General features: G+C 38.2%; 1 protein-coding gene across 12 annotated transcripts in view; it reads right to left on the bottom strand.

Annotated features, from left to right (window-relative positions):
* Positions 1-14766, bottom strand: part of LOC105443524 (anoctamin-4-like) — a 96518-nt gene that overhangs the window by 29463 nt on the left and 52289 nt on the right. For 9 of the 12 annotated variants that reach the window (XM_030988504.1, XM_030988501.1, XM_030988495.1 and 6 more), the window contains 5 exons: positions 13307-13339; positions 8547-8611; positions 1604-1738; positions 689-785; positions 52-112 (listed from right to left, as the gene is read on the bottom strand). In XM_030988504.1, coding sequence (XP_030844364.1) covers positions 52-112; positions 689-785; positions 1604-1738; positions 8547-8611; positions 13307-13339 — 391 coding nt within the window. The remainder of the gene's footprint in view (positions 1-51; positions 113-688; positions 786-1603; positions 1739-8546; positions 8612-13306; positions 13340-14766) is intronic. The other 3 variants (XM_030988503.1, XM_030988500.1, XM_030988499.1) reach the window with 1 other exon arrangement.

Here is a 14766-nt window from a genome sequence, read left to right as displayed (position 1 = left end):
ATAAGAAGTGCGGTGGGGATTTAATGGAAAATAAAATGTGAAGGGACTTACCCCAGAGGGACATGAAGCAGGCAAAGAAGACGGTCGCTTCATTATCAAACAGGTACGTCAACTGTGAAGAGTAATAATGGTAATATATATTTATATGGCTCTGAATCCACCTGAAATCAAATTCTCAAGGCACACTTTTGAAACAAAAATAGAGATCACTTAAACGCATCTGAAGAAGGAGGAGAAGAAAAAGAAGAAGAGGAAGAGGAAGAGGAAGAGGAAGAGGAAGAGGAAGAGGGAGAGGGAGAGGGAGAGGGAGAGGGAGAGGGAGAGGGAGAGGGAGAGGGAGAGGGAGAGGGAGAGGGAGAGGGAGAGGGAGAGGAAGAGGAAGAGGAAGAGGAAGAGGAAGAGGAAGAGGAAGAGGAAGAGGAAGAGGAAGAGGAAGAGGAAGAGGAAGAAGAAGAAGAAGAGGAAGAGGAAGAGAAAGAAAAGGAAGAAGAAGAGGAAGAGAAAAAAAAGGAAGAAGAAGAAGAAGAAGAAGAAGAAGAGGAAGAGGAAGAGAAATTAAAGGAAGAAGATGAAGAAGAAGAAGAAGAAGAAGAAAAAGATGAAGAAGAAAAAGAAGAAGAAAAAGAAGAAGAGGAGGAAGAAAAAGAAGAAGAGGAAGAAGAAGATTTGAGGGAAACAAGGGTCTCACCTTCGAGTAGAAACAACTGTCAGATAGCGTCCAGTACGGGCATCGTCGGTCACACAGAGGACACATGATGATATCGGTTCCGTCGCAGATCTCTTGCCTAAAAACAATAAAATCAAAACAAAATTGATTAACAAAGTGCTTCTTCCTGGCGATAACATCATTGAATGCAAGTATTATCCTTGCTTTAAAGATGCTACACATAGTACACATTGTATACAAGAAAACTTCATAGAATATGGGACAGAGAGTTGTGGCATTCCATGGCCACCAACGTCTCAGAACATGGCACGAAAGGAAGAAGAAGACACATTGACTTGATAAGGAGCTTTAAGTATTCATAGAATTAGTTCACACAAGGTATTCATTTACTTTACCTGGGTGGAGAGTGGCAAATGTAGATTGCCAAAAGATGTCATAGCAGGGATTTGAACCCTACACTATGTGGTCAATAGTCCAGCAATTCAGCCATTTAGACCACATTACTTCTACAACACTACTGCATGACAAGGAAAGTGATGGAAACAGAAAAAGGACAGAGATGCACATGGTTCAAAAGAAGAAGAAGAATGAGAATTAAAAAAAAAGGAGGAGGAGAAGAAGAATGAGGAGAAGAAGGAAGAAGAAGACAAATACAATAAAGAGGAAAATAGAAGAAGGAGAAGAAGAAGGAGGAGATGAAAGAGAAGAAAAAGAAGAAGAAGAAGAAGAAGAAAAAGAAGAAGACAAAAAAGAGGGAGAAGAAGAAGAAGCAGAAGGAAGAGGAGGTGAAAGAGAAGAAAAAGAAAAAGAAAAAGAAGAAAAAGAAAAAGAAGAAGAAGAAGAAGATGAAAAAGAAAAGAATCCTCCCCTCCCCCCCCCCCCAACAAAAAAAAAAAGCAGGATAAGTAAGTAAAACAAATCAAGTTTTTAACTTACACAACCACACTGCTGGGTAGAGAGATACATCCATAGAGAAAGACAATCAGACCTACAAAGCCTGCCCATGTCAGCATCTCAGTGTAGAATCCCAGCCAACAGAAGTAGATACCAATCTTCTCACCAAAGTAGCGCCTGTGAACAGAAGCAGATAGAATAGTTATACAGTGAAACCTGTCTTTAAAGACCACCCAAGAGAGACAAGAATAGTGGTCTTTATAGGCAGGTGGTCTTTATGTACAGGTTCCTTTAGTACATGTTTCAATGATAAACCATTTTCAAAGGAAACAAAAAACGTGGTCTCTGTATACAGGTGTTCTTTCTATGGTGGTCACTAAAGCAGGAATATATATATAGCAGGTATGAATAAGAAGTACGGTAGATAAAAGTGCCTGATATATACGTGAATAAAATATATAGACAGTGATTTTTCAACTGGCTGTAAGAATCAGCTTTCTTCTTCAAATAGCAAATCCTGTTCTTGATTTGATTAACTACCATATTCAGATAATGATTGAAAGATAGAAAAATATGATTGAGCAACTTATGCTATGTGAAAAATTTCAGACACTTGAAAGGGATGAAAGTTGTCTACCACATTAGAATATCATGATCAATATCGTGAATAACATGATTCCAACATACTGTTTCATTTCAATTGCTAATGCTAGTCAGGTATCCATCTTTGACTATAGACTAACACAAAATCATGTACCTAACCCTAAACCTAATAAAAAACTACAACCGAAGACTTACATTAACACTACATCTTGAGATATAAATAAAATTGAAAGCAAACATCAGGGCCCCATTTCACCAAACTTGTCATCAGTGACAATTGATAGTTTCTGTTATAAGCTACTGAAATCCTTGCTCCTGATTGGATATCAGCGGATTTGTCACTGAATTTTGTCATTTGTCATTGAAAAAAGGCTTTGTGAAACCAATAAGTGGCAGCGGTGGGATAGTCTATAATAATAATACGCTAAGGCTCCGCGGGGGGGCATGACGTCTCCGCCAGCCTTTGTATTCTATTGTTTTTTAATGAGATCGCCGACCCAAGTTGGTGCGGCTATCTCCTCCTGAACCCTGCCCTCGGGGTACCCGTGCCCGGTGCCATCGTCCGCGGGAGAGTCTACTCTGTGGAATTGGCTATACTCCGCCCGAGGTCCTCCTCCGTGTCGACGTCCAGGGCGAAAACAGACGCGAAATGCATAATGCAAGATATGCGTGACGACAGAGATACCTAATGGATATTCCACATGACATCCGTAGACACACGACCGATGACTATCCACTCACATTAAGTTGCGTATTAAATGCACGATGGACAGGGTCGGGATTACCCGAGTAAAGCATCTTTCTATAGGATATCCTTTGTAGTAGCGCTGCACAAGCAACAGATCGAGATACACACGAAGCTTCCCGTCCACGTCCAAACTTAGAGACCTATTTCCATCATTATTGCCGCGATTTTTATATAGTTTTCGTGAATGGAGGTATGAAATCAAAGCTTATTTTGTGATTATGACGGTTAATGTATACTACATTTTGATTATCACTTTCTAAAGGAAAGTTTTCACAAGAAAACCATTGGACTGACAGTTGCAGTCGCAAGCTGCCTTCAGTCCTCACACACAGTACACACAGTGCAGTGTAACACCGGCACCGCGCACCGCAGGCTTCCGAGGCCTGCGGCGTCTGTGTTCGAGCTTCATGGAGTTACGCTGGAGTGTGTGCGAGTTCGATCAGCTGAGCTGAGCTCGAGTCGAAGAGATTTGACACTTTGAAATTGTTATCTGTAATTGGTTTGCATCACGATTTCAATATAGTTTCGTGAATAGATTTACGAAACCTGAGCTAAGAATTAGTAAAAGTAGATCTATTACTAATGTCTACGTTTTTAAACGACTGTCTGATTTTTCTTGTGAAAATTTTACTTTGAAAAATGATTATCGAAATTCATGGTCAGAAATAATCACAATCTAGATCTATTAATTATGTTACAGTTCTTGCATCAAAGCAATGCATGAAAACTTAGTTATTGAACTAGAAAAATGTTGTTTTTTCAAATAGGCAATTAGACCTATGAAGTATTAAGCCTGAAACCTTCGCCTACTAAACAAATCTCAACAAAGTGTAGGCCTATCCTTTTATGAATTAATGAAAAAGTAGCCCCAGAAAAAAGAGCCCCCGAAAGTTGAAAAAGTAGCCCCCGAAAATTTCCCAAAAATTTGAAATGGAGCCCCCGAAATGAAAAAACTCAATTTTTTGCCTGCGCCCCCCCCTCTAGAATCCCGCGGATTTCCGCGGGTCCTGAGTTGAGTGTATATATAATATAGGCGTGGGGTCCACGGGTTTCAAGGGGCCATAAACCCCCAAAAGCTCGGGGGTTACGTTCTTCAAAGTTGGGGGGGGGGGGGAGAGATCAGATCACGGCGAGTTGAGTGTATATACAATATAGGTGTGGGGTCCACGGGTTTCAAGGGGCCATAAACCCCCGAAAGCTTGGGGGGTTTAGGCGTTTAATTAGGGTCAGATGAGCATATTTTTAATACTTTATTTGTGACACTTGCGGGTCACTAATTGGCGTGGGGTCAATACGTAGAGTTGCGTAGTGTTGCGTACCAACTACGCTGGCCTACATTACTATATGCTGAGGGACGGAAAGAGGTACGCAAGATGAACGAAAACAATTCAACATGTTTAATTTTTTTCGCGTAGTTTCGGCGTAGAAACTTGACGCAGAAAGTACGCCTTTTTACGCAACACTACGCTACTTGACTACGCAACAGTACGCTACCCTACGCCAGATCGTCAAAGCAGTAAAAGCTTTCTACACAGTAAGCAACCATAAGCAAACCTGTACGCCAGCCTACGCATAACCTACGCAGGGACTATTTTCCCATTAATACGCAGCCTAATTTCTGCGTAGTCGGTATGCCACACTACGGAACTCTACGCAGTTCCAGTGGCTTATAGAATAACTACAGGTTTATATAAGGCCAAATTAAAAAAAAAACATGTTTAGCGTCCTGTTTTTTCAAAAAATGGGAAGGAGGAGGCCCTTTTTTTTTTTTTTTCTTTCAAAATGGCCTCTCCGTACATTTTCCCTGACACTCTGGCTATTTTTCAAGATGGCGGCCGACAATTTTTTTTTTTCTTTTTTAAAATCAGAAATACATTTTAGCAGTGCTTTTCATGTTTTTTTTCTTTCAAAAAATAAAAAAATAAAAATTTAAAAAAAATTAAAAAATAAATAAAAATAAGAGGCGGCCCCCAAAAAAGGAAGCAGGCGGGGACGCTGTTTTTTTTTCTTTCAAAAAAAAAAAAAAAAAATTAAAAAAAATAGGAGGCGGCCCCCAAAAAGGAAGCAGGCGGGGACGCTGTTTTTTTTTTTTCTTTCAAAAAAAAAAAAAAAAAAAAATTCAAAAAAAATTCAAAAAAATTTCAAAAAAAAAAAAATAGGAGGCGGCCCCCAAAAAGGAAGCGGGCGGGGACGCTAAACATGTATATTTTTATAATGGCCTGAATGGCAAATAAAGTTCTTGGTGGTTTTAATTTAGGCAGTCTCTATATATCTATTTACACCCCCCGCCCCCCTCTAGAATCCCGCGGATTTCCGCGGGTCCTGCTAGTCTATAATAATAATACGCTAAGGCTCCGCGGGGGGCGCGACGTCTCGGCGAGCCTTTGTATTCTATTGTTTTTTAATGAGATCGCCGACCGAAGTTGGTGCGGCTATCTCCTCCCGAACCCTCCCCTCGGGGTACCCGTGCCCTGTGCCATCGTCCGCGGGAGAGTCTACTCTGTGGAATTGGCTATACTCCGCCCGAGGTCCTCCTCCGTGTCGACGTCCAGGGCGAAAACAGACGCGATATGCATAATGCAGGATATGCGTGACGACAGAGATACCTCATGGATATTCAACATTGCATCCGTAGACACACGACCGACGACTATCCACTCACATTAAGTTGCGTATTAAATGCACGACGCACAGGGTCGGGCTTACCCGAGTAAAGCATCTTTCTATAGGATATCCTTTGTATAGTAGCTGCACAAGCCACAGAGATACACACGAAGCTTCCCGTCCACGTCTAAACTTAGGGACCTATTTCCATCATTATTGCCGCGATTTTTATATAGTTTTCATGAATGGAGGTATGAAATGAAAGCTTATTTTGTGATTATTACGGCCATGCTACTAAATTTTGATTATCATTTTCTAAAGGAAAGTTTTCACAAGAAAACCATTGGACTGACAATTCAGTCGCAAGCTGCCTTCAGTCAGTGCAGTGCTGCTGTGCAGTGTGTGTGAGCTGCAGTTAACTCCAGCAAGCTCCAACACCGGCTCCGCGCACCGCAGGCGTCCGAGGCCTGCGGCGCCGGTGTTCGAGCTTTCTGGAGTTACACTGTGTGTGTGTGTGTGAGTTCAGCTGAGCTGAGCTCGAGTCGAAGAGATTTGACACTTTGAAATTGTTATCTGTTGGTTTGCATCATTATTGCCGCGATTTCAATATAGTTTCGTGAATAGATTTACGAAACCTGATCTTAGAATTAGTAAAAGTATTACTAATGTCTACGTTTTTAAACGACTGTCTGATTTTCTTGTGAAAATTTTACTTTGAAAAATGATTATCGAAATTCATGGTCAGAAATAATCACAATCTAGGGTCTATTAATTATGTTACAGTTCTTGCATCAAATCAATGCATGAAAACTTAGTTATTGAACTAGAAAAATGTTGTTTTTTTTTTAAATAGGCAATTAGACCTATGAGTATATGAAGTATTAAGCCTGAAACCTTCGCCTACTAAACAAATCTCAACAAAGTGTGGGCCTATCCTTTTATGAATTAATGAAAAAGTAGCCCCAGAAAAAAGAGCCCCCGAAAGTTGAAAAAGTAGCCCCCGAAAATTTCCCAAAAATTTGAAATGGAGCCCCCGAAATGAAAAAACTTAATTTTTTGCCTGCGCCCCCCCCCCCTCTAGAATTCCGCGGATTTCCGCGGGTCCTGAGTTGAGAGTATATATAATATAGGCGTGGGGTCCACGGGTTTCAAGGGGCCATAAACCCCCAAAAGCTCGGGGGTTACGTTCTTCAAAGTTGGGGGGGGGAGGGGAGATCAGATCACGGCGAGTTGAGTGTATATACAATATAGGCGTGGGGTCCACGGGTTTCAAGGGGCCATAAACCCCTGAAAGCTTGGGGAGTTTAGGCGTTTAATTAGGGTCAGATGAGCATATTTTTAATACTTTATTTGTGACACTTGCGGGTCACTAATTGGCGTGGGGTCACTACGTAGAGTTGCGTAGTGTTGCGTACCAACTACGCTGGCCTACATTACTATATGCTGAGGGACGGAAAGAGGTACGCAAGATGAACGAAAACAATTCAACATGTTTAATTTTTTTCGCGTAGTTTCGGCGTAGAAACTTGACGCAGAAAGTACGCCTTTTTACGCAACACTACGCTACTTGACTACGCAACAGTACGCTACCCTACGCCAGATCGTCAAAGCAGTAAAAGCTTTCTACACAGTAAGGAACCATAAGCAAACCTGTACGCCAGCCTACGCATAACCTACGCAGGGACTATTTTCCCATTAATACGCAGCCTAATTTCTGCGTAGTCGGTACGCCACACTACGGAACTCTACGCAGTTCCAGTGGCTTATAGAATAACTACAGGTACAGTTGGATCGTTTTTTTTTTTTATATAAGGCCAAATTAAAAAAAAAACATGTTTAGCGTCCTGTTTTTTCGAAAAATGGGAAGGAGGAGGCCCTTTTTTTTTTTTTTTTTTTTTTCAAAATGGCCGCTCCGTACATTTTCCCTGACACTCTGGCTATTTTTCAAGATGGCGGCCGACAATTTTTTTTTTTCTTTTTTAAAATCAGAAATACATTTTAGCAGTGCTTTTCATGTTTTTTTTCTTTCAAAAAATAAAAAAATAAAAATGAAAAAAAATTTTTTTTAAAAATATAATAGGAGGCGGCCCCCCAAAAGGAAGCAGGCGGGGACGCTGTTTTTTTTTCTTTCAAAAAAAAAAAAAAAGAAAAAAAAAAATATTAAACAATTCCAAAAAAAATTTAAATTTTTTTAAAAAAAATAAAAAAATAAAAAAAAAATAAAAAAAAATAGGAGGCGGCCCCCAAAAAGGAAGCAGGCGGGGACGCTGTTTTTTTTTCTTTCAAAAAAAAAAACAAAAATTCAAAAAAAATTCAAAAAAATTTCTAAAAAAAAAATAGGAGGCGGCCCCCAAAAAGGAAGCGGGCGGGGACGCTAAACATGTATATTTTTATAATGGCCTGAATGGCAAATAAATTTCTTGGTGGTTTTAATTTTGGCAGTCTCTATATGTCTTTTTACACCCCCCGCCCCCCTCTAGAATCCCGCGGATTTCCGCGGGTCCTGCTAGTTCATAAATATTACATCAGGACCCTTTTTCACAAAACTTGTCATCAATGACAAATGACAGTTTTTGTTATAAGCTACTGAAATCCTTGCTTCTGATTGGATATCAGCGGATTTGTCACTGATTTTTGTCATTTGTCGTTGAAAAAAGGCTTTGTGAAACCAATGGGTGGCAGCGGTGGGATAGTTCATAAATATTACGTCAGGACCCTTTTTCACAAAACTTGTCATCAGTGACAAATGACAGTTTAGCTACTGAAATCCTTGCTTCTGATTGGATATCAGCGGATTTGTCACTAATCTTTGTCATTTGTCATTGAAAAAAGGCTTTGTGAAACCAATGGGTGGCAGCGGTGGGATAGTTCATGAATATTACAAATGAACTTATGAAACGGTCCCCAGACAACCAAAGAAGACATCAAGTGCTGTGGATCATCATCATCATCATCAACTCTACATCTTTAGATAAATAAATTTGAAAGCAAACATCAGACGACCAAAGAAGGCATTAGTTTTATCCTCACCTGATCAGATCGAGGGGTTGCTTCTTGTACCATCTTCCTGGCCTTGCCCACTCTTCGTACAGCAGCTACAGAATTCAAGAGAACGGGAAAACAATGTCAAAACAATCTAGCATTATCATGTAGAGGTGTCGTGGTCCAGTGGATATGTCACTAGACTGTGGATTAAAGAGGTTCATGGTTCGAGTCCAACTGCAGCACTAATGTCCTTTGGCAAGATATTAATCATAAGTACAAGTTCACCCTCATTCCATTGGAATTTGTGTTAAACTTTATATACATTTTTCAATGGGATGTCGGTGAACTTGTTCTTATGACTGTCTCGTGAAACGCTGCCCTGGCCTCTCACACTGAGCTGTTGCTGTATTACAACATACACTGTACATGTACATTCCTGTACGTACCATGGTTATGTCATGCATAAATACAGTCCATAACTCACCAACTCTTAGATACAAATGCAGTTAGAGTAATTAATCCTGTTACAAAAAGTTATTACTTTACAATGGAACCTGGTAGCAACAATTATTCCCAAATGGGATTCCCTCTACATACAGTTATTAACTAAATTATTCATACCCCTTGTAAATTTGACGTTTTCCTGTTGTTTTTTTATATCTAAAAAATGAACGGTGGACTGTTTAAATTAGGGCTTTTCTTGAATACTTTGATATGTAACCTTTAATATGTCACATTCTTAAGAAACATAAATAAGGAAAATCAATTTTTCACATACTTTAAATAAATGACAAAACTTGGTAAGGGTATGAATAATTAGTTGTTAACTGTATTCAGTATGTGCCTTACAAACTATGAACATGACGGACAAAGAAAGCGGACAAAATATACAGTTCCTCATTCTACCCTCAACAATTGCTGTGGTAGACAAAGGAACATCCCTTCACTGCTATTATGTAAACATGTGTAGAACAGGTGAATATGCATGTGACATCTGTTCTACACATTTTTAAATAATAGCAGTGAAGGGATGTTCCTTTGTCTACCACAGCATTTGTTGAGGGTAGAATGAGGAACTGTATATTGTGTCCGCTTTCTGTGTCCGTCATGTTCATAGTGACAGTAAAGCACAATTTGATTTCTAAAAGAAAGTTGTCAAGTTTCATATATTCAGTCGTGACATCAAGCAGTCTTCATGTACTAGCCCTGTGTCTCTTCAAAAGGGAGCAGAAAGTGAACCAACTTTTGTATGCAGGGTTGAACAGGAAACAGAGCAAATGGTCCTGTTACACAATATGATGGACTAGATTTTCTTGCGAAAATACGACCATGTCCCTAAATGTAGAAGCCAGTGCAGCGGCTTGTGTAAAGTTGAAAACCAATACTCTGAAATTTCTATTCTCATCGATGAAGGAAGATTATTCCATAGCTTTTCCCTGGTACATACTTTTAAGTGTTGACTACCATTTTGGGGTAAAGTTTTTTTCTCCACGAAAATGGTATCTCATGTACGCATAGTTCACTTTAAAAGTACACCCCTTGGCACTTTTCTTCCGAATACTGCGCCCTATCTAAAGATCATTCACGGGAAGTTGCCATTACTCGGGGGGAAAACTTTCTGAAAAGGTTAAATATATACTTTGCAAGTATCTAAGGTAGACTCCATGATTCAGAGGGCCAGTCTTATAAGGTATGACAGAAAGATGGATATTCATGGACCAACTTCTACTATTACTGTATATAGTGTGGTACGGTATGTCACTGAAACAGCTCCCGTAGGACTTGTGTGCCAATTTTATTTTTTGTGTGTGCATTTTTGGATTCATTGGGGTCCAAGCTATCAGAAAATGATGAGGTTCAAATTTTCCTGAAGACACCAAATTGCCCTATTGCCCTTTATATAAGTCATTTTGGCGCCCAATATGGACCCCCAGGAAATGAAGGAGGGGTCTGAAAATTTGGGAAAAAAAAAAAAAAAAATTGGCACAAAAAATCCTATGGGATTACATACCATACCGCACTAATAGTACCGGTAACTCATTCGGATATGAGTGCAATTTTTACAGCCATTGACATGCTATCAGGGTATGAGGACTGCATCCAGAAGCGCATAGAACATGCAGGAGAGCTCAGAAAATGGTAGTTTTATCCATTCCAAAGAGACAGCTGTAAGAATGCTGATATTGGAAATAAATCTTTGTATTTGGGTGGGCTATACACCTGTACATGGTTCCCCAGTGTATCAAAAGTGTATATATATAATATCATCATGAGCCCCATTTTTTTCTCTTTTTGTAACATTTAATACAGAGGAAAGAGTTCATGCTAAATGCATTATTTATATCTGAAATTCCATCATTGTAGATGTTTTGCATGCTAACATAATCAATGTATTCAACTACTGTGACTACTACAATGACTATTTCTACTACTACTGCTGCTACTGCTACTACTACTATTTCTACTACTACTACTTCTACTACTTCTACTACTACGTTTACTACTACTTATATTACTACTACTACTTCAACTACTGCTACTACTACTACTACTACTAATACCACTTCCACTACTACTACATCTACTATCACATGCAATATGACTACTTCTGTCATAAATGTAGAATCCAATAACTGCTGTTGATACATAGAAATAGTGAAAAATATTACTGCAGTATTGATACTTGTACATGCAGTCCCATTGATCTTTATTTTCATTACAAGATACAATAATGAAAATTGGACATGAATAAGTATGGAGTCACATAATTGACTGCTGTGGTATGTACATGTACATCAATTTACAAATGTAATGTAGGTAGTTAGTTTCTACATGTAGGTGTACATGTATGTAGAATGTCAATGAACAATGTCAGATCAAGTTTGGGTGAATAAAGAACATGAATATGATCTCTTTCAGTGTGTTACGGCCAATATGAATTGAATGGTCTGGTGTTAAACCTAATAGAGCTATAAATCATTATCTTTTACGACTAAAAGTACATTACATCCTTTGGTTCCAACAAACCTAGTTGTGGTATGTACATTCGTGTGCATGTACATTCGTGTGCATGTGTTGGTAATTAATTTCTAGGTGTAAGAGTGAAAGTACCGCCTCGAATCAAAGAGACTAGGTACAATGAACATTAAAATGATCCATTCCAGGATGTAACGTTAAATGCCAGATGGATGGTCTGTTGTTTAACACAATATAACAAAACAAAAAACATTATCTTTTGAGACTGAAAGTACATTACATCCTTTGACCTAGCTGCATGCAGACAGGAAATCCTATTCCTTCTCAAATCAAGGACTTATATTATTGAGGGGTCAGTGACACAAAGACGTAACTCCAATTTGACCATTTTGAGAAAAAGTGGTTTAAGTGTCACTGAGCACTTGGGCCTAATTAAAAAGTTAAGTCTATGTTTCACTAGCCATTGACATCAATGGGGTGTTGGGTGGAGTTAAGTCTTTGTGTTTCCTGGAAAGCCCACATTTTTCTGAACATTTTGATATCAATATTCATTTTGGCAAAATATGGAGTTACCTCTTTTTGTCACTGAACCCTCGATATGTTAAGCCTTTAAGTACTTCCAATCTGAAAAATCTCACCACACTCTCTCTTTATTTACACATATTTCAGCTGGTTAAGGGGAAAAAAACAGTTGGCTTAATACTATGTCTAAATCAAAATCTCCTTTATAAAATTACCCTTTACATATACAAAATAAAAATCACATCTCATAGTTGCTAAAAACACAGGTTGGTGGAATAGGGTCCTTTTACCTTAAAACTCTACTAAACGTCTGAATCTTTCTTTGCCTAGTGCTTTGCACGTACATCAGTTGCAACCGATACAGTCGTCAAACTTCGCAGGAAATTATTGACTTACCGTACATATAGTGCATCACATAATGAATTACAAGTTTTCATCTGAAAATAATTTCTATGGATGAGACACTAAGGCATTCCAATTCCCAGATAAAACTTTAATCACACTACACGATGATGTACCTGACACCCAAATCAAATTCATTCATAGTTTACAAATGTCCCCCAACCAAACTTAATCCTGTGAAAGAATATATGTAGGTTAACTATCACAGGTGTCATATTAATTGCATGCAATAGTTGGAATTAGAAATCAAAATCAAAATAATAAAATGAAATGGAAGATAAATATCATAATTTCCCACCTTTTCTCCCCACTTTAATAGGTAGATGAACCTAAATTTTGTACTTGACTTATGATGAACTTAAGGGTTGTGTATCAAGTTGTTATCAATTTATTACCTTTTTGTCAAATTTGTGGCAAAAATAGTAATAGAGATGAAATCAGTCACAAAAGATTTTACTTTATGAAATTACTAAATACATGTATCTATTTTTTAACTGTAGACCTTCATTTTATTTGTGGCTATTAAATAAGTATGACTATGACTATGAAATGGAATGAAATGCCTTGGCAAAATAGATGTTCCTCTTTTAACTTTTGTTTTGAATAACCTTGTTTCTGAAAATAAAAGGGAAGGACAAATATCTGAACCCAACATACGTGTACATGTATGTCCTACATATATACCTTACCCAACTTAATAAAAAGTACATCACTTGGAACAATAAATGAGTGAGATATTTTGAACTTAAATGGTCGTTAAATGAAAGTTAAAAAGAGAAATCATAATGAATCAGAGTTGACTGAGTCAGTTGAGTTTTGAGGTGTAGATAATTAAACCATGAGCATGTCGATCCACTGGCATTAATCCGTCCGCATGCAAAGGTCAAAGGTCGCCAAATACTTACATTTCTAAAATTGGGTCGTGCCCAAGCTGGAAGCTGCTCATTCGCATAATTTATGCAAGTATGAATTTGAGCCACAAAAACAAATTATTCATCACATTCAGAACTAGACATTATATGATGAAGGTACAATGTACTCTAAACAAAAAAAAGTGAAGAAAGTACAATAGTATGAGGGCCTCTTTTTGATGCACAGGGAAAAAAAAGGTGCATACATGTACATGTATATGTGTGTAGTTTACATGTACGCCTTGAGTGAAACACTTTCACATCGTGAAAAAGCAAAGAAAAAGCAAAAAAGAAAATATAATTACATTTTTCGGGCAGGGTTTGCTGCATACAGGGCAGGGGTAAAATTTATTACCAAATATTTAAATCTGTATCATGCACTGATTGTTTTTTTGCTCATTTTGGGGTTGATTCAAAGGTAAAGCATACTTGCTGTACATATATCTCTATAGCTCTTCTTTGACAGAGGGTATATCATCTTTTCGAAGAAGAGCTAGAAATCTGAAGGATATTTTCTCCAGATATTTGAACGGCATGAAACAGTTTGGAGAGGGATATCCGAACCATTTCATTAAACAATCTCAAGTAATCCTTGAAAATATGACACAGCCTTCAAAAGCAAGATTTATTTTTGTTGGGGTGGATATTGGAGTAACTACCTGTGACAACTAAAAAAAATCAGACTAAAATAATGTGAAAAGGAAATGAGTCAAATCCCAAAATTGCATAAGCTAACCACAAGAGTATTGCAACATATGGAGCAAGATGAAACCAATTTGTTGTACAAACAAGTTCTCGTGGCTATGTGACATTGAAATTTCCCAGTACTTTTTGAAAACATGAAGTACAAATCAGCTACTACAGTAGCCATTAGATTTATCCAGTTATGAGGGCGAAACATCTATTTTTCACGGCTGTTTGGAAAAGGGGCTACACAAAAAAGGGAGGAGGGGGGGGGGGGGGTTGATGCTATCTTAATGGCGTAATTTTTATCCTGCTGCATACTTAGTCTAATATAGATCAAACTGAATTTCAAGGAAAATGCAGGGAAAAATCACACCAAACCAAAATAATAAGATAAAAAAATAATTTCTATAATTGCATATTTGTCATTCTGTTTATCTTTAAGGGGTGGGATTGGAGTTGATTTCTAAAACTCTAAATGAATGCATTCAAATAAAAATATAACAAGGCAGTATGGAGATCACAGGAACGCAACACTTCGCTTTTCTTTTTTCAACTTATAGGGAGGGTATCATTCTGACAAATCTATCTAATACAATCAAATGAAAATGTGGCAATGCAGTATGGGCAGATGACATAAGGACAAACCCAACCAGGGGAGTGTTTCACAAAGTCTAAGATCAACTTAAGTTGGACTTGAACTATGGCAGACCATTCATGCAACAGGTTGTTTTCACCATTCATGGCATTGGTTTCTCGGAAATTCTCTG

The sequence above is a fragment of the Strongylocentrotus purpuratus genome, unplaced genomic scaffold (assembly GCF_000002235.5).
Source record: "Strongylocentrotus purpuratus isolate Spur 01 unplaced genomic scaffold, Spur_5.0 spur5_scaffold_17, whole genome shotgun sequence".
In the NCBI taxonomy this organism is placed as follows: domain Eukaryota; kingdom Metazoa; phylum Echinodermata; class Echinoidea; order Camarodonta; family Strongylocentrotidae; genus Strongylocentrotus; species Strongylocentrotus purpuratus.
Note: the sequence above shows the minus strand (reverse complement) of the source record. Positions and strands in the feature narration are given on the sequence as shown.